Below are 27,749 nucleotides of genomic sequence, written 5' to 3'. Positions count from 1 at the left end.
ACACATTGTCATTTCTTTGAGGGAAGAAACGATGAATAAAGCGGATCTACCCCATCACCAATTCTACACTGAAAACTTTAGCTTCATAACACCTAGTTTAAAATGACCTGTAGAATGCGAGGAACCATGTCTGTCATAGAAAATAAACGTTTCTATGCGACGGCTAATAGATCTGCTATGTTATGTGCATTCTCAACCACTGACTTATACCTACTGCGGCATAAAGGAATTAAGATACAGTAACTGCATCTTCTAGGACAGACTCAACAAAATTACTTCTGGTGATGCTCCAACTACCCATGTTTCGCCCCCTTTACGCGTGTTTCTGGATTCTCTTTCTGCACCAGATATAGAAATGGTGGGTTTTACACATCAGATGGTATGCATCATCAGAATTTCTTCCGGGATCCCTATCAGTTGTTTTTCTTTTTACTGTCTCCATTCAACTGCTTTCCACTGTTGAGGGAGGAGAAGAACTGAGGCCGCAGAACATTCTTACTATGAATGGCTGTGAAAGGAAAATGCTTGCGAGAGGCTCAAACAGTGAACTAGAGCACCCTCACGTGATCCCCATGATCCCCAAGCTCAACATACGATATGTGGGTAAATACCTTGAAATGGATATGAGTTTGAATGCTGTGTCAGGGGAGGTAGTGAAATACTCACTTTTTTAAATAAAAAGTTGGAAAATATTTTGCCTAGTTTAATCGGCGAGTGACCATGACTTGGTGGATTGAAGCCCTGGTGACCTCCAGGTTCAATTATACTATTACTTTTCTTGCTGACACACAACTACAACACTACTAAAGATAAATAATTCAGTGAACAACCTCATTTGCTGCATCCAGAGATCTCAATTAGATTCCTGTGAAATGTTACATTGCTTTTCAGAACCACAGCTTAGTGTTTAAATGCCTACAAGAAGCAGGCTCCAAAATCATGGAGGAAAAATATAAAAGTGCATGTATCCCCTTATGTTGTAGTCTTCCAGATCTGCTGGTTGTCCTTTCAGTTCATTTTCACTAACTGGGGCGGGTAGGCAGTACTCGGATGGGGGACATGCGGATCTTAGTTCTTTCACATAATCCATCGACTATCCAGTCTCTTCTCAAGAAATCCACACTTGGGGAAATTTTGGGGGAGAAACTGCTTAGGATATGCTAATTGTATCTTTCTGTGTTTTACTCCTCTCACTGATAAGTCCTGTTTGGACACTGGATTTTTATTTTCTTTTAATATGTATTTTTCCAGTTTTATGTGGGATTTCTTTTATTCACAATAATGTTTAGGCTCATTTGGTTAATGGATTTGTCATATTTTATACTCTCTGACCTTACTCCATACATGTGTTTATATATTGCTGATTTTTGAAACAATGATGGAATATCGATCCGTTATTAGTTAATACCTAATGCAGGATACCTGCACCAATTAAATTTGTGGTGTGTGTGATCAATAAATTAATAAACATCCTGTGCTGGATATCAGGATGGCAATCCACTTGGGCCTTTGCTGCTATTGACAAAAAGCTGACAGTACTTCTGGACTGTGATATTAAGGAGTTTCCACTACAATACGCATTTTACATATCCTTTACATGGTTAAAAAGGGTTGGAAAAACCTCCTTCCTAAGACAGGCAAGTTCAGACAAATATTTAGGACAAATATTTTAACAAGCAACATCCCATAACAAAGAAGGAGTTTACAGATTTATTTAGTACTGTTAAAGCAATCACGTTAACTGGTAAATATGTGCTTGCTGATATTTTGCAATACTTATTACCTTTATCATTTACTGTAAATAGTTACTGACATGAAGTCATTTTACTAAGAATTCAACTGTACTAAGTAGATTATTTGGATCCAGTAAAAAGGAACCTTAAGGCACTTGAATATACCTAGATGAAGACTTTTTAACGGCATTCTGGATGAACAGTTTTCATATACAAACCCAGAGAATTTGTGCAATTAAACAGCAAACAGATATTAAAACTATAAGGCAATGTAATATTGTCCTTTCATAACAACAAAAAACAAAAATAACGTAACCCGGCACCAAAGGTTTTTTTGTGCTACCATTACCAGGAGCTAGTACTCCGCTTCAAGATACATATATACACAATAAAAAGTGGAAACCGTTATGTCTCCTACTGTCAAAGGCCTCTGATTGGAATAGTTTAAACAGTGATTTCACAATTGCAGTGGTGTCAAAAACAGGTCCTGAAGATATAGGTACACGCCACACTTTGGGGACACCGCATGCGATAAATTTACATACAATACATCAAAATAGAAATTATTCACATAGCAAGAAGTTATCTTATAAATCTAGCTTGGGTCCGAACCTACTTCATAAACATTTGACTCAAAGTGTTTTAAAATATTCCTGTTGCCCCCCTTAAGTTATTTCAAAGTATCAGTTTTGTTTCTACCTGGATGAAGTGGCAGTGTATTAGCTTTCCTGGGAGCATGCGAGTGGCCACCCGCAGGCACAGTAAGATTGTAAATCACAAGTGTTCAACTTTAAAATCAAAAATAAATAAAATAAATACAATGTCACACAGCTGCTCTCCTTGGGATATGTTGGTCTAGAATGCTAAAATGGTTCCTGTTTCTTTACTAGGTATCATAATTTCAATCAAGGATCAATTCTGTGCAAGAAAAGTGATGTGCAGTGATATTTTACAAAGAATAAGGACTTATTTTGTGTGTGCGCACCTCTACAGGTTTGGGGGCGGAAGGGTTGTGTAGGGGTGAGAAGGAAAAAGGTGATGTGCAAAAGAAGCTTACTAGGTCCTAAAATATTATAATTTCCATAAAAGAATACAGTCCAAAGATGTATCATCATCATTAAAAATATAACCCAAAGGAATAAAATTGAACAAAGCTCTCATTAGATTAAATTGCTAATGATGGAGCAAGTCTCATAAAAAATATGCATCTCTTTTTTGTTTTTTACAGTACTAGAATATTCTTTTTAGGGCAAATGCTGCTCTGAAGACCTGCATATATGGACAACGCCCACTTTGATTATACATCCCTCTCATGCAATTGCTATTTCAGGCTATACCTCTTCAATATGCAAAGCCAAATCACATCTCCTGATGTTTCCACCAATCTTAGCGTTTGTGATAGTTTGCATGGTAGGTTGGTAAAACCTTAAAAGACAGACATTAAGGGAATTGGGGTTGAGGGTAAATGACTGTAGTATTAAGGACACAAACTACAGTTGGAAAAGGTGGTACTCAATACATTTTTCCTACGAGTCAACTATACCTGTCTCACAGAACAGAAAAGCAGGTCCACCATTTTACACAAGATGGAAACTGTTAATTGCTTTACATTCAAAGCCCCCCCACCAAAATGTCTTCATGACAGGCTATGAAAAGTATACTATGTTGTCAGTGGTTCATACAGGACACCGGTTAAACAACCATGCAGACAATCATGACAAGCACAATCGTCATGAGGGCAGGATACCGGTCTCGGAAGTCGACACATCCACCAAATATGCCACTTTCCTACTATGTTTGCACCAACCACTGAGGCTCCTTCTCAGCTGGCCCAAGACTTCCTGTTTTCAGACTTTTTCTGGCTCCTGTCCTCAGGTCTCAAAGATGGTCCTCCTTCGGATTTAGCAAGTGCTGTCAGGGTTGCCAGGTTGGAAGCAGAGCCGGACAGGTTGCCGCTCCTCCGGTTTTCTGCTGTTGCTCCAGCCTGTAAACGCAGACCAGCGCTGCGCCGCCGTAAAGATCCTGTGGCTTTCTTCAAACGGTCAGGCCTCACAAGAACTCCATAGCCAGGATTGCACTTGAAATACTGTTTTCCACCTACAGAGCCATCATTCTTCCCTTTAGGAAAACAGACAGAGAAGTGCTGATTAGTTTTGAACATTCACTTGTCACTCCATCCTTGTATTAAAATACCATTATCACTTGCACACAGAAACGGTCCTGATTAAATAAAGACAGTTCTAAAGAATTGGGTGACCACAGTCTCTTGATAATTATCCATCTCCATGATTTATTATACCTATCTCAAAGCTCAGGTGTATAGTGGATTGCAGATGTGAAGGAAGTAACGGGGGTGTGAAAGGCAGCTGCATGCAATAACACTGTCAAGCAATTCCTGAAAATACTCACTTTGAGTTTCATCACATTATCAAGACTCACTAAAAACTGCCAAGTAAAACTAGAAGCAGATACATTCCACCCTTTTCTAAACTTGCTTGCGGCTCTAAGGCGGTGAGCAGGAGAGTGATATAAAGCTTCAAGGTGCATAATACAACAGGTGGTCATGATCCTCTTCTGCGCGACTCTACATTTAGTCCAAACGTGACCATCACCCATGGACCATGAGCCAAAAGTCCCACTGCAGAAGAGGTATCACAGATAAGGCCTACTCCGGAAGTGAACTGACAGGAAATCATGTTGTAGGAAGTGTTTTTAACATCCAGGTGCCAAGTGGTCAAATTACACTCACCCTTCAATCCAGCCACATTCTGTCTCCCAATCCCTCATGTGATTTATAAACCCAGTATAATTTTTCATTAGATTTTCCTAGCTACAATCAACATGTTTAGCTCAATATGTGATTACTACAACTTAACTCTTTACTCATTAAGGTCACATTTAAATGTTTGAAGTATTTTTTTAACAAAAAAACTACTTATCAGTAGCGTGGCCGTCTAAGTGAAAGCGGACCATGGTGTAAGTTAAATAAATAAAGCAGTGCAGCCACTAAAGTGAAAGAGGACGCGCTGCAAATTATTAAAAAATTATGTAACAATGTAAAAGCGGGCTGCAGCCCTGCCAATTAAATAAATATAGCAGTGCTGCCGCTAAAGCAGACCGCGCTGCAAACTACAAACAAAAACCGTAACAACAATGTAAAAGAAGGCTGTGGCTTGTGTGGGTGGAATAGGGAAAGACCATTAAAGAAAATAGTGCTCGAGCCCTAGATAACGCAGACCGTGTAACGAGCCAAGTAAAAGGTCCAGTCGTTATGGGCGATAACAAATGCCGTCAAGATGGTACCAAGGAGGGACTAACAAGATTTTGTACGAATGAGAAGCCAGCATTTACGAAGGACAATGACACAAGTCAATGACGAATATGGGCGGAGAGTGGGCAAGGCTTTCAGTGCATACCCTAATACAGCATGCCTTGCAGCGCGAGCAGGTCATGCGCGCTGCCGCTAGGCTCGACCTAACAACAATAACATTTATTTGTGATGATAGAAACAAAGACCGACCTGAGAGCCCTACAGTAGCGAAGGAAGGAAGAAAAATAATGTCATAGCTGGAATAAAGTACAATGCTTTACACGGTCAGACTTTATTTTTTATTAATCACATACTGCGTGTGAGTGGATCTGCGTTCTGCACTGGGGAAGGGGGCAATCTTTGGACACCCTGGGCTAACAACTGCAAACCTTAAGGTGCTCGGCTTTAGCACAAGATTAAGAACCACAAACCGTTGGGGGCCTAGGGCTACAAGTCAGTGAACTGTAAATGTTGGCTCACTAACTTCGGATGTGCCATCTGCGGGACCAGGAGTGTCTTTCTTGGAGTCTTCCCCTGCATCTGTGGGGACAGTAGCCACTTAAAGAAAGAAAAAAACATAAGAACTGGCAAAGCAAATCGGTCTCACACCTATACAAGAGCTATTGGCTTTGGCAATGTGTTTTTGCCATGTTGTACACCACCGTGATTGCTGTTCAGCATGGCTAGAAGTTAGTGGTGTAGAGGAGAGTGGTATGGAGTTTCAAAGTGGATTGGCGGACAGTGGAGTAGAGTCATACAGTGTAGGGGCAGAGTGTTGTGTATTGGAGTGGCAGAGTGGAGTTGCATTATGTGGCGAACAGAGGAGTGGCTTACAGTGGACTGGTGTAGAGTGAATTGGCGTAGAGTGTTGCCGAGTCTAATGGTGCAGCGAGATAGAACTCAACAGTGTAGAATGCAGTGGCATAGATTAGAGTGTTACACAGTACAGAGGCGTGGAGTGGCACAGAGTGCAGTCATACAGGGTAGAGTGGCAGTAAAATGATGCAGAGTAAAGTGGTGGAGAGAACAGTGCCATAGAGTGGTGCAAAGTAGAGTTTAATGATATAGAGTAGAGTGCTGAAAACTGAAGTGGTGTGCTGTAGATTGCAGTGATGTAGAGTGGAGTGATGCAGAGGGCAGTGGCGTAGAGTGCATTGGCATTGAATGTATTAGTGCAGAGTAGAGTAGAGTGGGGTAGAGTTCAGTGGCGCAGAGTGCAGTGTTGTGGAGTAGTGTCAGAGTGCAGTGGTGTAGAGTGGCGTAGCTTGCCTTGGTGCAGAGTGCATTGACGTAGAGGGTTGTAAAGTGCACTGCGTAGAGTACAGCAGCCCACACTGCAGCATTGTAGAATGCAGTGGCATAGATTAGAGTGATGCATTGTAGTTTGTACCACTGCACTCTACGCCACTGCAAAGTTGAGTGATGCAGAGAGGAGTGGAGCAGAGTACAGTGGCGTAGAGTGGAGTGCTGCGCAGTGCAGTAGTGCCGATTAGAGGGACACAGAACAGTGGCTGAGAGTGCAGTGTTGAAGAGTAGAGTTTTGTAGAGTGCAGTGGTGAAGAGTGGCTAGAGTGCATTGGCATAAAGTGCAGTGGTGCAGAGTAGAGTGGACTGTTCTAGAGTCCACTGATGTAGAGTGTTGCAGAGTATTACGACATAGAGTGCAGTATCGTAGAATGCAGAGGATTAGATTAGAGTGGTGCATAGTAGAGTGCACCACAGCACTCTACGCCACTGCAAAGTTGAGTGATGCAGAGAGGAGTGGAGCAGAGTACAGTGGCGTAGAGTGGAGTGCTGCGCAGTGCAGTAGTGCCGATTAGAGAGACAGAGCACAGTGGCTGAGAGTGTAGTGTTGAAGAGTAGAGTTTTGTAGAGTGCAGTGGTGAAGAGTGGCTAGAGTGCATTGGCATAAAGTGCAGTGGTGCAGAGTAGAGTGGACTGTTCTAGAGTCCACTGATGTAGAGTGTTGCAGAGTATTACGACGTAGAGTGCAGTATCGTAGAATGCAGAGGATTAGATTAGAGTGGTGCATAGTAGAGTGCACCACAGCACTCTACGCCACTGCAAAGTTGAGTGATGCAGAGAGGAGTGGAGCAGAGTACAGTGGCGTAGAGTGGAGTGCTGCGCAGTGCAGTAGTGCCGATTAGAGAGACAGAGCACAGTGGCTGAGAGTGTAGTGTTGAAGAGTAGAGTTTTGTAGAGTGCAGTGGAGAAGAGTGGCTAGAGTGCATTGGCATAAAGTGCAGTGGTGCAGAGTAGAGTGGACTGTTCTAGAGTCCACTGATGTAGAGTGTTGCAGAGTATTACGACGTAGAGTGCAGTATCGTAGAATGCAGAGGATTAGATTAGAGTGGTGCATAGTAGAGTGCACCACAGCACTCTACGCCACTGCAAAGTTGAGTGATGCAGAGAGGAGTGGAGCAGAGTACAGTGGCGTAGAGTGGAGTGCTGCGCAGTGCAGTAGTGCCGATTAGAGAGACAGAGCACAGTGGCTGAGAGTGTAGTGTTGAAGAGTAGAGTTTTGTAGAGTGCAGTGGTGAAGAGTGGCTAGAGTGCATTGGCATAAAGTGCAGTGGTGCAGAGTAGAGTGGACTGTTCTAGAGTCCACTGATGTAGAGTGTTGCAGAGTATTACGACGTATCGTGCAGTATCGTAGAATGCAGAGGATTAGATTAGAGTGGTGCATAGTAGAGTGCACCACAGCACTCTACGCCACTGCAAAGTTGAGTGATGCAGAGAGGAGTGGAGCAGAGTACAGTGGCGTAGAGTGGAGTGCTGCGCAGTGCAGTAGTGCCGATTAGAGAGACAGAGCACAGTGGCTGAGAGTGTAGTGTTGAAGAGTAGAGTTTTGTAGAGTGCAGTGGTGAAGAGTGGCTAGAGTGCATTGGCATAAAGTGCAGTGGTGCAGAGTAGAGTGGACTGTTCTAGAGTCCACTGATGTAGAGTGTTGCAGAGTATTACGACGTAGAGTGCAGTATCGTAGAATGCAGAGGATTAGATTAGAGTGGTGCATAGTAGAGTGCACCACAGCACTCTACAACACGGCAGAGTGGAGTGGTGAAGAGCAGAGCGTCAGAATGTAGTGGCGTAGAGTAAAGTAGCGCAGGGTGTAGTGGCTAAGAGTGGTGTAGAGTGGCATAGAGTGCAGTGGCGTAGAGTGTAGTGCTGCAAAGTGCAGTGGAGTAGTGTAGTGCTGCAGAATGCAGTGGAGAGCTGCAGAGTGCAATGGCGTTGAGTGCAGTAGTGTAGAGTTCAGTGGCCATGAGTGCAGAAAAGAGTTGTTTTAGAGTGCAGTGTTGTAGAGCGCAGTAGAGTGGCATACAGAGCAGTGACGTATAGTGACGTGGAGCAAGCTAGAGTGCAGTTCAGTAGAGTGGAGCTGATTAATGGCATAAAGTGATATAGAGTGCTGTGTCAAAGTGAAGTGGTGCAGAGTAGATTACAGTGGCGTACAGTGGAGTGGCATAGAGTGCAGGGGTGTAGAGTGGAGTAGTACCTAGTAAAGTGCATTAGCATAGAGTGGTGCAGAGTATAGCAGAAAGGCGTAGAGTGCAGTGGTGTGGTGTAAAGTGGAGTGGCATAGAGTGGTGCACAGTGGAGTGGCGTGGAGTATGCATGGTGCGCTAGCACACTCATTACAGAACGCACATTTGAATTGAATCGATCATTATGTTTACAGACATACAGCTTTACTAATAAAACTATAGAGCCCAGAACTCAATGTCTGGAAATGGCGTCACCTAGGGTATTGATTTGTTTTGATGATATTAAAGTATTGGTCTCCAACACACCTCAGAATTAACAACAAATCGGTCTTCAAATGCACAATAAATGTGACAATGTAAGATTTACAGGTCTGTTTACAGAAAGGAGCACCGAATACAGAGGCTCTGCTCCTTGGGAAGGACGAACTGGACCTGGACAGCCTAAAACAAAGCCAGTAAATCGAAAGCCAGAAATTGTGAGTCACAAACCACAAAGCCAATGGTAAGCAATTGGTTGCATGCATTTCCAGGGAGCTTTCCAAAAGTCCCCAAGATGTCTTTAGCAAACCTAAACAAACGGAGCCTCGTAAAGCAGCATTACTGTCTGGAAAAGAGAGCACGTTACTTTGGAGGAGGTAAGACTCCAGACCCGCAGCCCCATCCCGCAACAGGTGACAGGGGAGATAAAGGCCTCTTAGGCGAACGCTCCTGCGCCTGGTGCTGTGCAAGCAAGTAGCGCCAATGCACCCGAGGACAAATAGATCATTTATTTTGAAAGAAGACTGAGGAAAACGTGTATCTGAAATTCCCGTGAAAGGTCCAGGTGGCCCCTTCCCTGCAGCACCCTAAGCAGAATCCTGGCAACGGAACACATGACTTCAGGTTCAACAATATGCTTTCAAGTTCACCGCAGGATCCTTTTTGTGACTAAACAGTTATGTTCTCAAGAAATTGGATTCAACCCGTGCCTTGCCTGCTCCCCCTGTTATACTGAAACACATGGCATCTCCCATAAGGGATGATGACATCTTGTAAAGTCTCCATTGTGACGCGCCCTTGGAATAATTAAAGGCTGGTAACCAGGCAGCCACAGCAGTGCACTCATGGACACCGGAAGGGGAGGATCCCTGCTGGCGGATGGAGCTGGGGACAAGGAGAGGGCGAAGCTGCACGAGCTTAGCAGGCTCCAAAAACGAAAAGGGGGGGGAGGAAGGGGGATTTGGGGGAGAGGTAGGCGAGTAAACAAACCAAACGATAAGTGGACTGACAGCGAACTCGAGACTGGCTTGACATTCATATTCCCATCCATTACATTTCCTACCCTTACCTTCCCTTGCGTGCAACTTCCTGCCCTTTACCCTGGTCCCATCTCTTCTCTCGCAATCTCTTGGGAACCACCTTCACCTCGCTTTACTTTCCCCAGCTCTTCATCTGCCTTTCTTACTTCACGCCTATCTCTCCTCTCCTACTCACACCCTTATCTATCCTTGCCCATTCTCTTCCCTGACCTCCTCTCTCCGCCATATATTCTGCCCTCTCCTCTACCCATCACTCCACTTCCCTGAAATTTTCCTTCCTTCCTTTCCTTCTCTCCCTTCCCTTCTCCCCTATCTTTCCCTTCTCTCCCCTTCTCAATGCGCAGTGCCCCCCTGCATACACAGATGCGGAGTCTATGTTGTAACCCTAACTAGAGTTATGATTTTCACACCCATCTGTCACACCTTGCTCATCACACTGCTAGGCGCTGCTCCCCAAGATAAGAGCACCTCTCTGGGCCCTCACGCATGACTCAGAAATACAAGTGTCAACCGCCTACTCCCCCGTATTGGTGCTGCCACCCATCAGCACCCTCACACAGGGGTATGAAGGCCAATACATCATTCTTACAATTTAAAACAACCCTTACCCTTCGCCCTGTATCCATAACCCTGTACTCTTCCCCCAGTGCTCTGAGCCGTGCATGCCTTGCTCTCACACAGGGCCAGCTTTAGCGCTGGTGGCGCCCTGTGCGACAATGTCTGGTGGCGCGCCCCCCAATGACCACCTCTGCCACCGGTTCCCTCACTAGCATCCTTTAACAGTGCCTCTCAAATCTCCATAGCCACTGTCTCTCAGATTCATTTAGTTTTATAGCACCACTCATACCAGTTTAAGATGTCAGAGCCCTTTACCCCACACACATTGCACAAAGACTATCATTTGTGCGTAAATCAGTGTATAGGAAATGTTACATCGGACAGGACTACAAGGTGTAGTGCAGGAGTGACATGTCGACTGATACTGGTAGGAAAATTGTTTGAGTCCTTATTCTGGAATACCACAAATTCAGAACTTAAAATGTAACATCATTGTTGGGAGTTCTCTGTCATAATAAGAATTGTTTTCTACCCAAATGAACCCTTTTCAATAGATTAGGATGATGAAAGACTGGGCAAAAAACCCTTTAGATCTAACATATACCTTGCAGTTCGCATGCAGCTCTTTGATGACTGTTAATAGCTCAATGCTCTATTTTAGGATTTTTGACTAATAACTAACGAGTAACCAAAGGTGCTCCTTTACAGAAGCAGTAACCCATTGACCTATTTACATAATATGAATTTCGTTATCCGCATGGTACACGTTCCTAGCAGCAGGCCTTTTAACCCTCTGCGCTACCTTTGACAAACTTCCGGTCTCTTTCCAGGAAGACGATTACTCACTAGAGTTATCTTGACATTTTAATTGAAGTCTGAAAATTGATGGAGGCCAGGAACGCGGCAGCAGGTGCTTTTAAAATGATAATATACTTTTACAAAAATCAAGCGCCTGGTGCGGTCACACCGACCGCACCTGCGCTCACACCACCTCCTGTATCTCACACTGCCAGGCGCTATGCACCAAGTCAAGGTAAGAGAACTTGTCTGGTCACTCAGGACACCAAAATGCTTAACTCATAGGAACACAGCAAATGCCACCCTGCCAGCCGCGCACTCCCACATGCTGTGCTGTGCTACTCACCTGAAAGAGCGCGTGAGTGCTCCACGCAGAGGCTGGAAGTACCACAAGGCACTTTCATCCCTGTGGATATCTCCCCTCGCCACTGCCAGGAGCCTTGTTGGCTACCTTGCTAGTGATCTGACTAGGGTGGGAGGGCAAGGAAATTAGGGGGCAGGAGAGTAAAGAGAACAAAACTGAGCCTCATCAACTTGCAAATGTTGTGGGGGATGGTGTAGGGAGAGAAGAGGGAGGGTTTTGTGTGACCAAGTATCTGTAACATGAGCTGAGTTTAATGAACTGAACATTGCATTTTAAACAATGTTTGCATACAGTGTATAATTAATGTTGAACCCAAGAATGTACAATTGCCAGTGCCATACAGGACTGTTTTCCACTCTAAAGTATAAACAAATATGATGCATGGAATGCTTGAATTAATCTCAGCCACTGGCAATCGCTCGGGGTCAAATCCCAATCCATCATTATTTTGCACCCCATGGAACCTCAGATTGGACCCTGCCATATGCAAATCAGTCTTGGTCAGGCTTTAATGGGAGCACTCCAGTCCAAACTGCCAAGCCAGGTCCTCTCTGCCCCAGAACACAAGCAACCCAGGGCCAATTTTGCTCTAGGGGGGTCTCATCAGCCAGCTACAGCTTGGTTTCACTCGTTACGCGCCTGCATGGTGAGAATGTGGTTGGTATACCCTATCATAACGCCACCGCTGTACTATGGAGTGCTGGAACGTTCATGCCGATAGCAGATGCTGAAACGTTCACTATCTACTTAACCTGCACTTTGGGGGAACCTGTCAAATGCTCCCACCCAACTCATAAAGTAGGGTAGAAAATTTAAAACATTCAGGTGTTGAAGGAGTTCAAATGTTAAGTGCCAGCTTACCGCAGCCAACACGTTACCATAGCCATGCAAGTCACAGCATTGTCTCCAAAGGATCCCAAAACCATACTGGACCATGTGCACCAGGCTCACAGGAATGACCGTGCATTGTTGAAGATGTTGACCCTGATTATTGATTTATACGGTGAGGGTCTTTCTCTGATGAGGGAACAAAGAAAATAATATCTTCCCACGTTGACACTGATAAATGATCGATTTCTTGAGCTTCCAGGCGAATATCTAGTAACCTGTCCATGAGGATATCTGCGTTGCATAAGTAATATTCAACAGGGAGTGCCACTTGCCGCAGTCTTCCCTCTCATCGTGCTGCTTCGCACAACCACCAGCTTTTCATTGGTGAGTGAGGTTCAAGTGTGTCTTTCTGTCCTCCGGACAAATTAGAGAGTCGTGCAGCAGCAAGGTGGCCAAACACCTGAGTGATTTCAGCTCCTGTGGTTCTACAGACAGGAGCGATAACATGTTTCACAGATGCCCACCTTAGATTACACTTTTTGTCTTTATCTGGCTGTAATGGTAGATTCTCTTCCAGTTGTTTCTAGTTCATGATTGACCCAGTATGCACCGGATACAGACCACCATAATTCCCACCTTCGTAGCCTCCGATTTATTAAGAACGTCTTAATAGTGAAATATGTGTCTTGTAGGGTCCCAGTTCACAGTATTCTTGTGGGTATCCCAGTTTGATTCCTACTAAGCACATCTCATGTAAGACCTAGAGTGATCAATTCTTAACCTATCCTGATATTGGATTTTTCTGTTGCGGAGTAGAATGAGTCAGGATTTAAATGAGGGGAATAACCGCAACCTCCTCTGCAGCTCTCCTGATCATTTCTGAGCATGCACCAACCCCTTCCATTCTTGTGCCCTGCCAAGGCCAGCATCTGACCTATAGCCCTCTTAGTGCATAATTAACAACTTAGGCACTAACCATCAGGCATCCAAATGTGGATAGCCACATCCAACAGGATCAGAAAAAATATTGTGGGTCCTTAATTTTAGGGGAGTATACATTACCTAAGAGTTAGCCATATGCCAACATATATTCCACTGAGATCAACTACCTTTTAGGTTGCCTTCAAATGGACTCTCGGGCCACCAACATCACAACTTCTCTTAAATTAGTGAAGTACGAGGACGAAAAAAGTGTCCCCTCCATTTTGTAGCCCGCTTTGTGCACATTCAAGAGGGTATTCTGTAGGAAAGCTACTTTAATCTCCCACCTTTGTAAGTAAGAAAAAACCTTATGTCTTTTTATGACGAGTCTCGGGATAATCCATGTCGTTATCTGGACTTTGCTACCTTTAATTCAGTTTATCTACCATAGGTTTATTGGTCAGAGTGTTTAATATCTCCCACTGACACACACACTTCCACAATTTAATTGCTGTATCCCAGTGAATGGCTTTGCAACGCACTGACAATCCACCATCCCTAAACCTGGAAAACATCAAAGCCACAAAACAGCTTTACCTCCATGTTGGTTTAGACTAGCAAGAAGATTGTGGAATCTTGCAGGCAGAACCCTATTGTAGAGCTTCTTCCTGTGCTCCTTGGACTTAACAGACTTAGAGAAAGACATCTTGAAGTGGGAAGATAAATGTCCAAGGGAACACCTTTGAGATCTCTCTCAGGATTGGTGTTGGGATCGACGTAGGGCTTTCTTCTACCGTGCCGCCAGGAGCTTCATTACCCGCTCCCGGATTGCCCTAGGGTCCATTGTTGTGCGTTTGGTGCAGGCCATGGGGCCGTGGGCTGATCCCCGGCCCCAGAAACAGATCACATGGGGAATCAGACACAGCCATTTGTCTGTGACATTCCTCACGAGGTTTAAAACCTTTAGGTATGTTAGGGAACATATCCCTAGCACACTGGGAATAATTGCTCAAAAAAGGAATAGATCAGAAGTTGAAAAATGGTCAAATAGTGACGAGATAACTCTCCAGATCTGCGCTGCTGGCGGAGAAAGAAAGGAACTGATGTCAGTGCACCGGGGTGGAACATATGGGCCACTTCCGAATGGTTGTGCGGAAGTACTGCTCAAGATTTTCCGGACCTAGTCTGACACCTGGGGAACATTCCAAGGCAAGGAATCTGCGGATAGAATTCTCTATCAGAAGTAATATGTTTCATGGTTGACACATTCCCTGATAATGCTTCCACTCTTCAGAGCCGTCCTATTAACCTTGAGAAGTTTACACTGTGCAGCAGTCAAAGGGGAAAACGTTAATACTTGGCCCTAAGAGGACACCCGCTACCACCAAAAATGGTTAGTGTTCTTGATCTATCTTGAACTATAAATACATTTATAACACGATCTAGCAAAGAGGCAGACTTCACAGGGCAAACAATAAACAACTATCCTCCTCATAAGGTAGAATACATTTGAGCAAGGAAAAACATTGAACGTGTAATATTTACAAACGTCCTTAGCTTTCTTTTATCTGTGGTTTGGCATTTTAGTTTACTTTTAAATTTGCACTCAGTCAAACTAAAACCACCATCTCCATGCCTTATGGAATAATAATCGTGGCCTTGTGGAAAACTATCTCTAATTCCCACATTAGAAAATTACCTACCACCACATTTATAGCAACCTTTATGGTTGGAGCCTGTCCAGTTAGTAATATCTAAGAGCATGTTCTTTTTGTTTATAATGATTTTTTTAAAATGTGAACAAGGTGGTGCAAGCTTCTTAGTTTCCTGGTCTCTCAAAATAAACTTAAAAGTATACTGTTACATGAAGAATGTCATGACAAGCAAAAACACTGCATTGAGATCCCACCAAACAATGACTCTTGTACCTTTAAACTTCCAGGACAAATGTAAGATAAGACTTTTAAAAGAATACTCTAGCAACATTAACTCCCATCTCACCTAAAAAAAGTTATTTCCAATGTCATGTGAACACCTCTCAACAACCCTGCTGTTTCTTTTCCATGTGCAAGACTACAATCGTCCATAATTATCTTCATAATTTCAACCTAGACTTGAGCATACCAGTTAAGAAAGTTTTCTGCTCTCGACAACAAACCTTTTGGAGTCTTTTTCAAGGACCCACGAAGAGTGATAATACAAGTTAAACAAAAGCAAAACGTTAAGTGTTGAATAAAAAGTACATCATACCTGCCGGAAAATCGAGTTCTACACCAACCCATGTTCCCTCTTCGAAGTGTGTTGGGCCAACATATCTAACTGTTCCAGTCTTATTTGAACCAACAGTGACATATTCACCCTCCTTTAGCCAACTTAAGGCTTCAAGTCCTTCCTCAGAGTCAGCTGTCACTCCCACTTGGTCATCAATATCCTCCAAACCGTCGTCATGCAAGCCTTCTCTGCTTCCTTTGGTTTTGCCACCCTTTACCAACTCGCTTGCACTTAACAAACCTCCTGATTCCTCTCCCAGCATACGCGTGAAAGACTTGAGCTCTGACGTTTTGACCTTTTGGATTTTAAATGGGGAGGCTGCTACGTTGGGCTGGGATAACAAATTGGGATTAAGTTGTGGTTTTGATGCTGTCAGTTCCAAAGATGGAAATGGTTTCAAAGACTCATTTTTGGTAACTATTTGTCCAGTGCTAAATTGCTCTTGGGAAGCGGTATGTCCTGTTGTTGTGGTAGACATCAAGGGCTTTTGTGACACCAGCTCCTTGTTTGGCACAGGCGTAGAATGAATACTTGTTTCATCTGTTGGCATCAATACATCGCTTGATGTCTGGTCTTTGCTGGATGGAGTTGCCATTCTTAACTCAAAAGTGGAGTGTAATATGTCATTACTAGATACTTGACCACTCTCAGTAGGTTTCACATGGATAGGCGTAGCCACCTTATTAACCGCAGTAAGGACATTGTCTGTTTTCCTAGCTTTTGGATTTGAAATTGCTTCCAGATGTGAAGAAAGTTGAGGCTCGTACTTTATTTGACTAACTGAAGCTGATGGTTCCTCATTGGTTACAGTCAGACTGCCAGCAGGTGAGGTATCAGCTGCGGTCATCGGTGCATCAGAAAGAGTTGTTGTAGAAACGCTGTGGGAAAAGTAGCCACTTGAAGATTCACTAAGCGGGCTCGGGGGTCCTTCCTGGAGCTCCTGGCCAGTGGCATCTGCCATGGGTTTTTGGAAAGGCACAGTCTGGATTTTCTCTGGATTCTTTTCCAGGGGCGGCACCACAATTTTAGATGAGGTGATCAAATGGTCCTCCTGCGTCACCGAAAAAAAAGATAAAGCAACATCAAATTAGAGATATTAAAGTATATAAATGACTAACTAAATAATGTTCTTTCTACATTACCTTCCAGGTTTATGCAATATATTGATAACAAAATGTACGTTTATTCATGCACTGCTTCCAGAATAGCCAAAGCTAATGGACACGAATAATGCATTTTTCATCCATGTTATCACTTGCTTCAATGCAATAGACGACTACTCACTTATTGCAAAGTCTGACACGACTAGCTAAAAAGGCATTCAGACTAAAAAGGCATCAATGAAACATCAAAAGCTGCAATGCAAAAACATTAAAAACAAATCAGAAAACATGAAATGCAAGATTTTCCAAGTAAAAGCGGAAAAGGAACTTCAAACTAATATCCTGAATATTTATTGTAAATCTTGACACAAACAATGAAAGTCATTCTTTTATTGAGGGATTTCACTCACCCCTTGCTCTCTTTCTCTTTGAGCTGAATGATGAGACACAAAAGCTAAAAAACCCTTGCCTATCACTGACAACTGTTAGCTTGATAAAAATCCCAACCGGATGTCCCTTTACACTGTCACCGTACAGTGTTTAGGGGGTTTGAGACAACTATTTTGGATGTTCCACCTGAACGTTCCATGGATCCCAGACACTGCTCCGGTGCTAGAGAGAACTTATTTCATGTTTCAAAAACTTTATTGGTTTTTACAACATTTCAACTATGAGACAGACATTACTGCCTTATAACATCAACCAAAGAGATCTCTTTCAGACTTCATCCAACACAAACTCTCTCCTATTACCCATTCTTACTACACTAATCCCCATTTAAGCCCAACTCTCCCTGCTGAGTCACAGCAGATCATAACATTCCAGCAAATCCGTTTAAGGTTGTGTTTTGTATTCTTCCTCTTACCATTTTCTTTGTGGAATTCTGAGAAACTTCAATCTATCAGGGTACGTCTGCTCTCAGTAATCCTATGCCACAAGACCCTATATTTACCTAAAGACATTCTTCTTTGTACACTATATCCCAGTTTCGCGACTTCTAGGAAGGAGCAGAGTCTCTGAAACCACATTTCAATATGCAAGGGGTTTTATCACAGTACAAGGTTTCTTAGTTTCACGGATAACAAAAGGTGGGAACCGTCTTCCCCTTAGATGAGTGGAAGGGAGAAGCCATTTCCAATTGCTGGCCTAGCAGTAGTGTTTTGAGGCACCAAGATATGTCCGATCTAGTATCTAAATGTATATTATCTAGAATATTAGACCAAAAAACTGTTATGTTTGTACCCGACAAGAGGATATACATTATCGTTACTGTGTTTTCGCAACTCCTCCAGCATGCATCTTTAAGGGTTTGGTTGACAATGCGATTGCTGAAGTTTGATAGCATGTACACAGGATCTTAAATAGAAACTCTCAGCCCTGTGCACATTTGGCAGTCATTTTTCAATGTACTTTCTCTGTTCACGAGAACTACTTTCAAGCCATACTGGAGAATTAAACATTTTTTTTTAAAAAGAGTCCCTAATAAGAATGTTTATTGCAAACTTGCAGTCAAAAAGATAATCCTGGAGAAACCTTTTAGACTTTGAGGGTAGATAGGAACATGAACACTTTCTGGTTTAAAAAAAGTAAAATTTCAAATTCCCCTCAGTTTCAAATCCAACAAGCACTGGCATAGCCAATAGGCCTTGCCTTTGGGATCTTAGAAGTGTTTTACCAGAGCTATTGGTTTTACCAATGTGTTTAAGCTATGTTGTAGAGCAGGGTGACTGCTGTGCAGCATGTTGAAAAGTTAAAGTGTTATAAGCATTTTTGTAACCTTATATATAACCAAGTAAACATTATGTACAAACGAACGGCCCTATTACAAAATAATTAACATATACAATGTCTTCCAGTTTGTCTATCCTGGTGCTGATGTAATGCTGTGTTGATGATCAAGTGATGCTGAGTTATACTGACATGGTGGTGGTGTGCTTGCGCGGAGGTGGTGCTGAGTGATGCTGAGTTGGTGCTGTTCTGATGCTGCGCTAACGCTGAGGTGATGCTGTAATGGGGCTGCGCTGACGCGGAGTTGGTGCTTTGCTGGTGGTGGTGCACTGATGAGGAGCTGGTGGTGTGCTTGTGCTGATGTAGTGATGGTGTACCGGTGCTATGCTGATGCCAACGTAGTGCTGCACTGGCAGTGGGGTGGTGCTGTGCTGGTGCTGAGGTAGTGCTGCGCTCGTGCCAAGGTGGTGCTGCGCTGGTGCTCAGATCATGCCAAGTTACTGAAGTAGTGCTAAGGTGGTGGTATGCTTGTGTGGAGGTGGTGCTGAGTGATACTGAGGTGTGGTTCAATGATGCTGAGTGATGCTGAGTGATGCTTTGGTATTGCTGTGATGGTGCTCAGGTGGTGCCGAGTGATGCTGAGGTGGTACTGTGGTGTGTTGAGTGATGCTGAGGAGACACTGGTGCTGAGTGATGCTTTACTGTTGCTGAGGTAGTGGTGCAGCACTAATGTTGAGGTTGTGCTGTGTTAGCCAGGTCGTGCTGCACTAGAGTTGTATTAGTGCTGCGCTTGTGCTATGCTGAATAATGTTGAGATGGTGTTGTGCTGATGATTGTGGTAGTGCTCAGGTGCAGCTAAGGTGGTGCTGCTGAGTGACGCAGACTGATGCTGAAGTGGTGCTGCGCTGATGCGGACATGGTTCTGAGGTAGTGCTGCATTGGTGTTGCAGTGGTGCTCAAGTGGTGCTGAGTGATACTGAGGTGGTACTGTGCTGAAAAGTGCAGACCGATTTTTAAAGGTCATCTCCCAGAGCAGCGCTGCACACTGCACTAGGCGCGACCTAAAAACTTCTTCAAATGTATAGCCACTGTTCTGTGATGGAAGAAGTAAAGTGTGCTTTAACAGCACAAGGTCTAACTCAAGCTCTCACGGAATGGAAGACGTGTGCTTTATTACCAGCAAAAGTTCCCAGTCTGCTCGAGGGTCATTGTTAGGTCAATGTTTTAACTCCTCAAGTATGATATCATGACAAACTGCAGCCTCTGGTTGCTTGACGCTCAAACTTCTTTCAAGCAAGCTATTTCTGGGCCAGTCATCTGTGCTGCAGCTAGATGGGCAGACTTACAAGGCACTACACATCCATCAGACAGCCTACGATTTCTGACAAATCTTTAACCCCTGTGTGTGTAAAGTATAGTTCATCTGTTGAAGGGCGATCCCGCCGTACTAGCCGGAGACTAAATAAACCATGACCATGTTTTTAAAACATTTACGTTTTCCAAGCTAGCATTAGGCAGACATTGAAACAAGAATGCATGCCAACGCTGTTGGTGTCGAATTCGTTTAGCCTGTGGCAACTTTTTCTTGTGTTATTTTCTGAAAACTGAGGCATTTTGCGCGCATTTAATGTTGTTTCACCAATTACCCTTCCCGTGGAAGTATTTAAGATTTGGCTTTCAAAATGCTATTCTTTCAAAGTAATACTGATTGGCAGTTTCCAAGACATCAATGTGTATAAGAGATGTTGCTGAAACTGAAGTCTCATGCTGTTCTTCTGTCTTGGTAAAAAAGATGAACTTATGCATGTGGGTGAATGAAAAGGTAAAAAGAATAACAGCTACTTGAATATGTCTATCATAGTTATCTAGAAAGTCCTACTATAAACCTATGCTCGTAAGGTCTCTAGTAAATTCCTTAACTTGAGGCCGCTTTTATTGTAATTCCAAGAGTTCTTTCATGTCCTATTCCCTGTTTAAATGAGTCTAACGCATGGAAAGCTGGGCGCAGATTTGTTGCTGGGAGAACGATTCGATTTAGATTCCCAACAGAACACTGCATGTGAAATCAAAACCTTCACAGAGCCAGGGGAGATTTATTATGCACTTTATCGGTCAGCACCCAAGATGGAATCAGCAAAGGCATCTAGGCTGGTGCAGACAGACTGCTCACCTCACAGCAACCCATACCGAAATCATCTTTCCTATGCAGAAGGTGAAACGTTTTATTGGTTGTGAAGCGCTCTGATACCCTCGGGACCAGCTAGCGCTACACAAAAGTTCAATAAAAAAATAAATAAATATACAAGTACATGTTTGCTGCTAACAGACTAGAATGAACTCTTCTACTGTTGCAATTCCAATGCTCCTTTTAGAGCCCTTGGAATGGTATGATCTTTGAAGCGAGAATCCCACGGTGGAGGGAAGCACCACAAGCGGGCTGTCCTTATATTTGAGAACCCAAGGGACCAGTTAGGAGAATTGGTGTGATGGTGATGGCTGGAATTCAGAGTCCTCTATCTTTTGAAGAGACACCAGGTTCAGAAAAAAAACCTCATGCTTGATGCTCTATCCCTGAAATTTAAATATTATCTTATCAAGGCAGATGGTTAAAATGACAACTTTTGGAGGGTCAAAATGTATATGTGGTGTCAGGCTCAAAAGGAACACATTCCTCTTGGACCTGTAGACGACCAAGATGCAATGTTTTTCTAAAGCCTCTCAAATCATTTGTAGTAAAAATACCATATCTGCATCCACATAAAATACTATGATTAGAACTAAATAAAATGCAATTTACATTCTGTAACAATACTTATGGTGGATACAACCTCTTTTTGCAGATTCCTCCCCTTATGAATATCCTAAAGGCATCAGAATAGGTCCAGAACATTTTTTTCTTCACCCCCCCTCCCCCCCAGTGTGTGATGGCATTAAGATACATAATGAGTCTATCGGTGTCAGTTTCTGGACTGTTTTCTGTGGCCCATCTAGGTGTGAGGTGAAGAACCAACTGGGCATGACAATCAGAGTAAAATACAAATTAGCATTTCCAGGGATTCTATGATCATTCATGGCACTAACATGAGGAGGAAAAGGTAATTTGGTTACATAGAAACTGGAAATTTTAAATCTTCTTGAAAGTTGTGCACCAGAATCTTACACAACACAGATATTCTACTTTTTAAGGATTCAGAGGGAATCTCATGGCGTAGAAAGATCATTTGAAAATGTAAGCAACTCTTCTGATGGATTCCTCTTCCTGCAGATTTCACACATTATGAATGAGTCCCAAAGCCATACCCGCTAGGAGGTGGGACTGAGCATTGCTGATTATTCAAGGCAGCCATGCAGAACAGGCCTGGAAAAGTATATGTAACTGCGAGCATGAGCTGCAAGTAAATATTACTTAGCAAAGTATGTAAAGATGATCACATGCCTGCACAGCAAATGCCATCCTTCAGGACGCCCCTGCTGTTGTAGAATGCCAGCCATAGGGGATCTCTCGTGGTCAAGGCTTAGAAGATCTCAATGCAAAGGGGAATCCAACGTAAAATCATGCAACTGATAACCACGTTACCACTCTTGGCTCCAGCAAAGCCTGCAAAGAGCAGATCATACACTTTGTCTTGTTTTGTAAGGTCAAAATAATAAGACACCGCACACTTGAGATCCAGTCTACGCAGTATCGCCTCTTGGTGAGGTGAGGTGGGGGGAAAGAAGGTTGGCAGAATGATGGATTTCCCCATGTGGAAGGACGACACAACGATGGCAGAAAAGCAGAAGAGGGGTGAAGCATCAGTTCATCAAGCTATAACACCCTTGAATGTTGGCCGAACCAAAAGGGCCTGCAGCTCAACAACCGTATAGGCAGAAGTAATCGCCACCAAGAAACAGATTTCAGAGTTAGAAGCCAAACCGGGCAACTGTGCATTGGTCAAATGGGGATTCAAAACCCACTATGAATAGAGTGGGAGGGGAAAAAACTATACCTTTCAAAAAGCACACTACAACTGGTAACTTAAATACAAACCGGTAGTCAGAGAAGCACATTAAAGCCTTGAAGTCAGCTAAATGGCCCTTTTACTGTAGTGACAACTAAGCCCTGCAGGGCAAAAATCAGTGCAAACCGCAGAACAACTAAAAAGTGGAACTGAAAGGGGTTCAGGCTACCTGCCTCATATCACTCCACAGACTTACTTCACCGACTTGTATAAATGGGTTTCATGGCACATTTTCTACCAGCTAAGGTAACATCATCTGCTTATCTAGGTAAAAAGAAGGATGCTAGCTGTTACACTCAATCGCCTGCAGTATTTGCAAACGTGATGTGAAAGACCCAACCACCCTGTCGTGAGAGCAGTCCACCGTGTTGAAGAAGAGGCTGAGAACTGAGTTCCAACAAATCAGCAAATTAAATCCTCTTGTCTTTCAACTTTTGCAATTGGGCAAAGGAAAGAACCATTCTGAGGGAAGTGTAATTCACAAAAAGTAAACTCCCTGCCCAGAGCTGTGGCCAAAATGGAGATCATTTCTGCTACATCTGGATGAAGCTTTCATTCAAAGCAGAATCAGAGCGTCAATGCTCATAAAGCGAGTGCCAGCCCGGTGGGCCACAACAGGGAAATGCCCATTGCAGAGCCCTCAATCACAGCCATGTCACCTCCCATCACAGAATACAACTTCCACATTGAGATGTTTATTCATATAAGGGGTGGTGTTAATGCTGTCTGAAAGAACTTGAATGGTACTTCCTGCGATGGAAGGGAGGAAGGCCTTCAGAGCAAGGATGACTGTTCACAGCACCATCATATTTATGCCAGGACAGGCCCTGCGCTGTAATGTTGCTCAGATGAGTGCCCCACCCCAGTGAGGAGGCGCCCAGACCTACAATAGCCTATGACTGCGGGTGACTGAAGGAATACATCACCGACATATTGGAGGAGCACATTCACCAGTGCAGATTCAGAGAAAAAGTTATAAATCTACATCTGAGACTTTCCTAATTCTGGGCCCTCAGCCATGTGGCATCAACAGGATGTACAAGGCCACCTGAGGGTCACAAACGTAGGACTTTCAGAACTGGCATCTGTATCTCACCCAGAAATAATTTCATCACATCCAGAATATGTGCAGTCCTCTAAGGCATGGGTTTCCAAACCGGTCCTGGAGGGCCGGATCCATGCCAGATTTTTTGGATATCCCCATTGAGATACATGTAGTTATTTAAAAAAATTGGCATGGATCCGGCCCTCCAGGACCGGTTTGGAGACCCCTGCTCAAAGGGGGTGGCGGGAGAGTCGAAGCATTCATACATGTTATTTCTAGCACTGCATCCATGTCGGTCAATCTTTGCATGAACAGGTCAGGGTACAGGGAATCAATGGTAAAGTCGTACGCAAACAACATGGTGCCAAGAACATGTCCTGTGACCAGTGCAGGTGACCCCCCCGCCCCCCCTCAACCCACAAATAGTCCAAATTCAGAAACACATGGGCTACTAGACCTTCTCAGTGAAGCTGCCACCACCACGAGCACTTCCATCACCAACTTGGTGAATACTTGTGGGGCAGTCATCCAGCCAAATCATACAATTGTGAGCCAGAGATCCTACAGTGAACCACAGATAGTGCCGTGAGCGGGAAAGATTAGCAAGTGACCTGAAGGTCCAGGGACCCCAACCAGTCCCCCCGGAGTAGAGGCCCACAAGAACATGACTCAACAACAGCATTTTGAACGTGTCAGGCCCAATGAATAGATTCAAAAGGCGACAGCTTAGGATGTGCATCAAACGTCTACCCTTTTTGAAGACCAAGAAATTAAGGAAGTAAAACCCTATGCCCCGTTCCTCCAAACGCACCACCTCTATTACCCCCTTTTCTGCACAGCAAGAACTTCTGCCTCTACGATCCAAGTGTGTTCCAGAGGGCAGCCTGGAGGGGATCACCCAATGATCTAACATGATTATATTCCAATTGGAGGTCAAATGAGACACTTCACCCATTGGTGGGTGGTGGGGTAGAGAGGTAGAGCAGTCAAAGAGGTTTTGAGTCAGTAGAACCTGCAGAAGATGGCCAGGATTGAAGATGTTACTGATTTTGGTATTACTTAGATTAACACCAGACTGCAAGTGGTTACATATGTTGGGGTGTTTTTGAATCTGCTGATGGGACTGCTGTGCTCTTGAGAAGCTCTGAACTTTTTGATAGAGCTGGTGAAACCACTGTGCCAGTAAAGCATATCATTGTGTGATCGCTGTTGAATCACCCCAGGGAGGAGTTGGCTTCTCTCGGAGTAGCTGTTCTGCATAAAAAAGGCATTTTCATTAGAGTCAGTCGTCCTTCCCCGAGAAGCTTGTGGAGGGCATTCAAGCTTGGCAGTACAGCATAACAGCTATGACTAGGAATAAAGGTGCAGCATTAACAGAATCTAAGTTGCAATTAGAGATTTGTTTAAAGACGTCCAGTCTATCCCTAAATCCCCAATTTTTTCATATGACTGGGAAGTATGGGGATGGCCATTATTGCCAGCACCATAACGTATGGACACAGTGGCCAAAAGGCACCAGGTATAGCCATTAATGCTGGGCTGCCAGAGGTTTGTAGCCCATGGCATTAAGCCTCTTAGATGGTCTGGTGAGGCTGTCGGAAAGGTGCCATGGTTCTACTTAGTGGAAGAGGCTAAAATCACCCGACTCTTGGGAGAGGTATTCCATGAAAAAAGCTTAGCCCAGAAGGTAAAATTTTTGTTGATAGGTAGCCAGTGAAGGTCTCTCAGGTGGCTGGTGATGTGGCTGTGGCGTAGGATGTTCAGGATGAGTCTGGCGGGGAGTTCTGTATGTTCTGCAGTTTCTTTAAGAGTTTCAGGGTGGTGCTGGCGAAAGGTGCGTTGCCATAGTCAGGTCTGCTGCTGACAAGCGCATGGGTGACCGTTTTCCTGGACTCGTGGGGATTCATTTGAAGTTCTTATGAAGAGTGTGGAAGCAGGAGGACGAAACAACGTTTATTTGACAGTTCATTGAGAGCAAGGAGTCCAGGATGATGCTAAGGTTTCGTCCGTCGTTGTGGCGAGGAGGTTCAGAGTGCTGCTGGCCACCAGGAGTCGTCCTAGGCGGAAGGGGTGGAGCCTAGGATAAGGACTTTAGTCTTGTCCGAGTTAAGCTTGATTCAGCTGTTCTTCAACCAGGTGGCAACTGCCTTAATCTCGTTATGGAAGTTGCTCTTGACGGCTGTGCGGAAGAGAATCAGCCGGGTGTGGTTGGCATAGGAGACTATGTCGAGTCAGTGGCTTCTGGTTTCAAATAATAACCCCTAGCAGAGAGCTTTGTAGTGCCCAAAGGAGGAACATCTAAGATCAGATTTTGTTGCCCTTGCTGTGCCTGACATAGACTGTGGCTACACTGAGAATGATGACTTGGAAGCTGACAACCTCCTCCCCATCACAGTGCACATCTCATACCTCACTGAAACTCTTTCATAGGAGGTCTGTTCACTTGGTGGTACAAAAAGCTGGAGAAGCCTTGGAATTGTCTTTACTCGCCATTGAGGGTGAAGTGTTATATTTGGTTGTTATCCTCTGCAATCTCGGAATTGTTGTTGACGTTCAGTGTGGTGCTTTTTAAGTCAGTGCTGGTTGCCTGGAAGAAAAGCTTTTAGAGCTCAACAATACACAAACTGTACAAAACTGAGAGCACCTTCGAGCTCCTCACGCACACCTACAATGCCCTCTACAACAACCGACCTGCTTACCTTAACCCCTTCGATGCTGATGACTAGCTCAGCTCGTCATCAGCCACGGGGGGCGTGTGCGGATGACGAGCTGAGCTCGTCATCTTACGCGGCTTTTAGAAAAAAGCCGCGTAGGGGAAAAATAACTGCCGCAGCGATGCGGTTAACCACCACCTCTCCTTCTACACCCCCACCAGACATCTCCGGTCTGCCCAACTGGCCCAGGCCCCCATCCTGCGGATCTGCAAGACAACTGCTGGAACTCCCTGCCTCTGCACCTCAGTCAATCACCATCGCTGCCGCTACTCAGGAAGGACCTCAAGACACCTAACTCTTTGACTGAACCGCAGATCCACTCAGTGCCTTGAAACCCCCATAGGTGAGCAGTCGCGCTCTATAAGAACCCTGATTGATTGAAACAGGAATAAATCTTTCTCTTACAGCCCATAAATTTTACCCCAAATTCAAAGGTGGAAATACCAACATTGGATCCCAGGGCCAGAGTTGTGATGGTGGCAAAAAGCAACACAAAGCTGACAGGGTTTTGAACCATAGTAGGTACTGGCTTTCTCAGAAACAGTGCGAAGGACAGAGCCTGTGGAGATGCTAAATCTGGTGACATAAATAAAAAAACAAAAATTGCCAAGCACCCAGGATTGGGCCCAACCAATCAAATAGTGAGGCCATCTGAATATGTTCTGGGTGGACTCATGAAAGACCTCAATCTGTGCAGAATCAGATGACAATCAGTCATTCTGGTGTCATCTTCAATACAGAAACCATCTCCAATGATGAGGAAGGGACCATCATCGGGAAAATGGAGTCAAGTCTCCAAAATGTCATGGAAGCACGACTGTTTCCTCAAGAAAAAAAAGAGGACCTATTTTTTCTATGGGGAAGACCATTAGATCATCCCCCGTCAGGAAACTTGTCAGAAGAGCCAGGGGGCCACTCTGAGGTACCCCGGAGGGCCTTGGTCAAAAACCAATTGTCCTCGTCTCAGATTGTCTTCACGTGCATTGATGAAGCATGGTTCTCATGTGGAGGGATCATGGTTGGACTCAAGACACCACATGCAGAAGTTGTGTGCTTCTTACAAAGACATGTACACAGCATTTATGGCTAAGTTTATACTCCAGGACCTCAGGAAGTGGCATTTAACTTAGTTGTCAAAAGTGGAATAATTTCTCGGTGAAGCACCAAGAGAACTCAGGACCCACATCGATGAGGTGCAGAAGAACCAGAAAGGACACCAGTGCGCAGTCTGCGCCTTATGTATCTTGACGCAGTCACATCCTGGACATACAAAGTTGCGGCTGATGCCAGACAGCATCACCTTGAGACACTGGAGAGCCATTGCTAGGGGAAAAGGTTTTTCTGAATCCAGGATAGCTCCTAGAGGTTATTCATAAGGTGAGGAATCTGCAGGAAGAAGTATCAATCGGAAGCATATGGTGAAGCACTAAATGCTTCTAGGTTTAAGTTGTTGTTTCGAGGTTTCAACCACTACTGTTAAAGTACTAGTAATAGTTTCAGGAAAGAAAAACTATTGTGGTTATTAGTACTGTCAGTGCATGGGCTCCAAACATAACACTTAGATGGTAATATTTGTTCTGAGCAAGATG

The 27,749-nt window shown here is 44.1% G+C and overlaps 1 protein-coding gene across 2 annotated transcripts in view; it reads right to left on the bottom strand.

Moving 5' to 3' along the window:
• Positions 1-1,234: 1,234 nt before the first annotated feature.
• Positions 1,235-27,749, bottom strand: part of KIF13B (kinesin family member 13B) — a 698,786-nt gene continuing 672,271 nt past the window's right edge. For both annotated transcript variants that reach the window (XM_086927999.1, XM_086928000.1), the window contains 2 exons: positions 15,549-16,620; positions 1,235-3,851 (listed from right to left, as the gene is read on the bottom strand). In XM_086927999.1, coding sequence (XP_086784125.1) covers positions 3,556-3,851; positions 15,549-16,620 — 1,368 coding nt within the window. In that variant the 3' untranslated portion in view covers positions 1,235-3,555. The remainder of the gene's footprint in view (positions 3,852-15,548; positions 16,621-27,749) is intronic.

Source organism: Lissotriton vulgaris, chromosome 6, assembly GCF_964263255.1.
Source record: "Lissotriton vulgaris chromosome 6, aLisVul1.2, whole genome shotgun sequence".
Classification (NCBI taxonomy): Eukaryota; Metazoa; Chordata; class Amphibia; order Caudata; family Salamandridae; genus Lissotriton; species Lissotriton vulgaris.
Note: the sequence above shows the minus strand (reverse complement) of the source record. Positions and strands in the feature narration are given on the sequence as shown.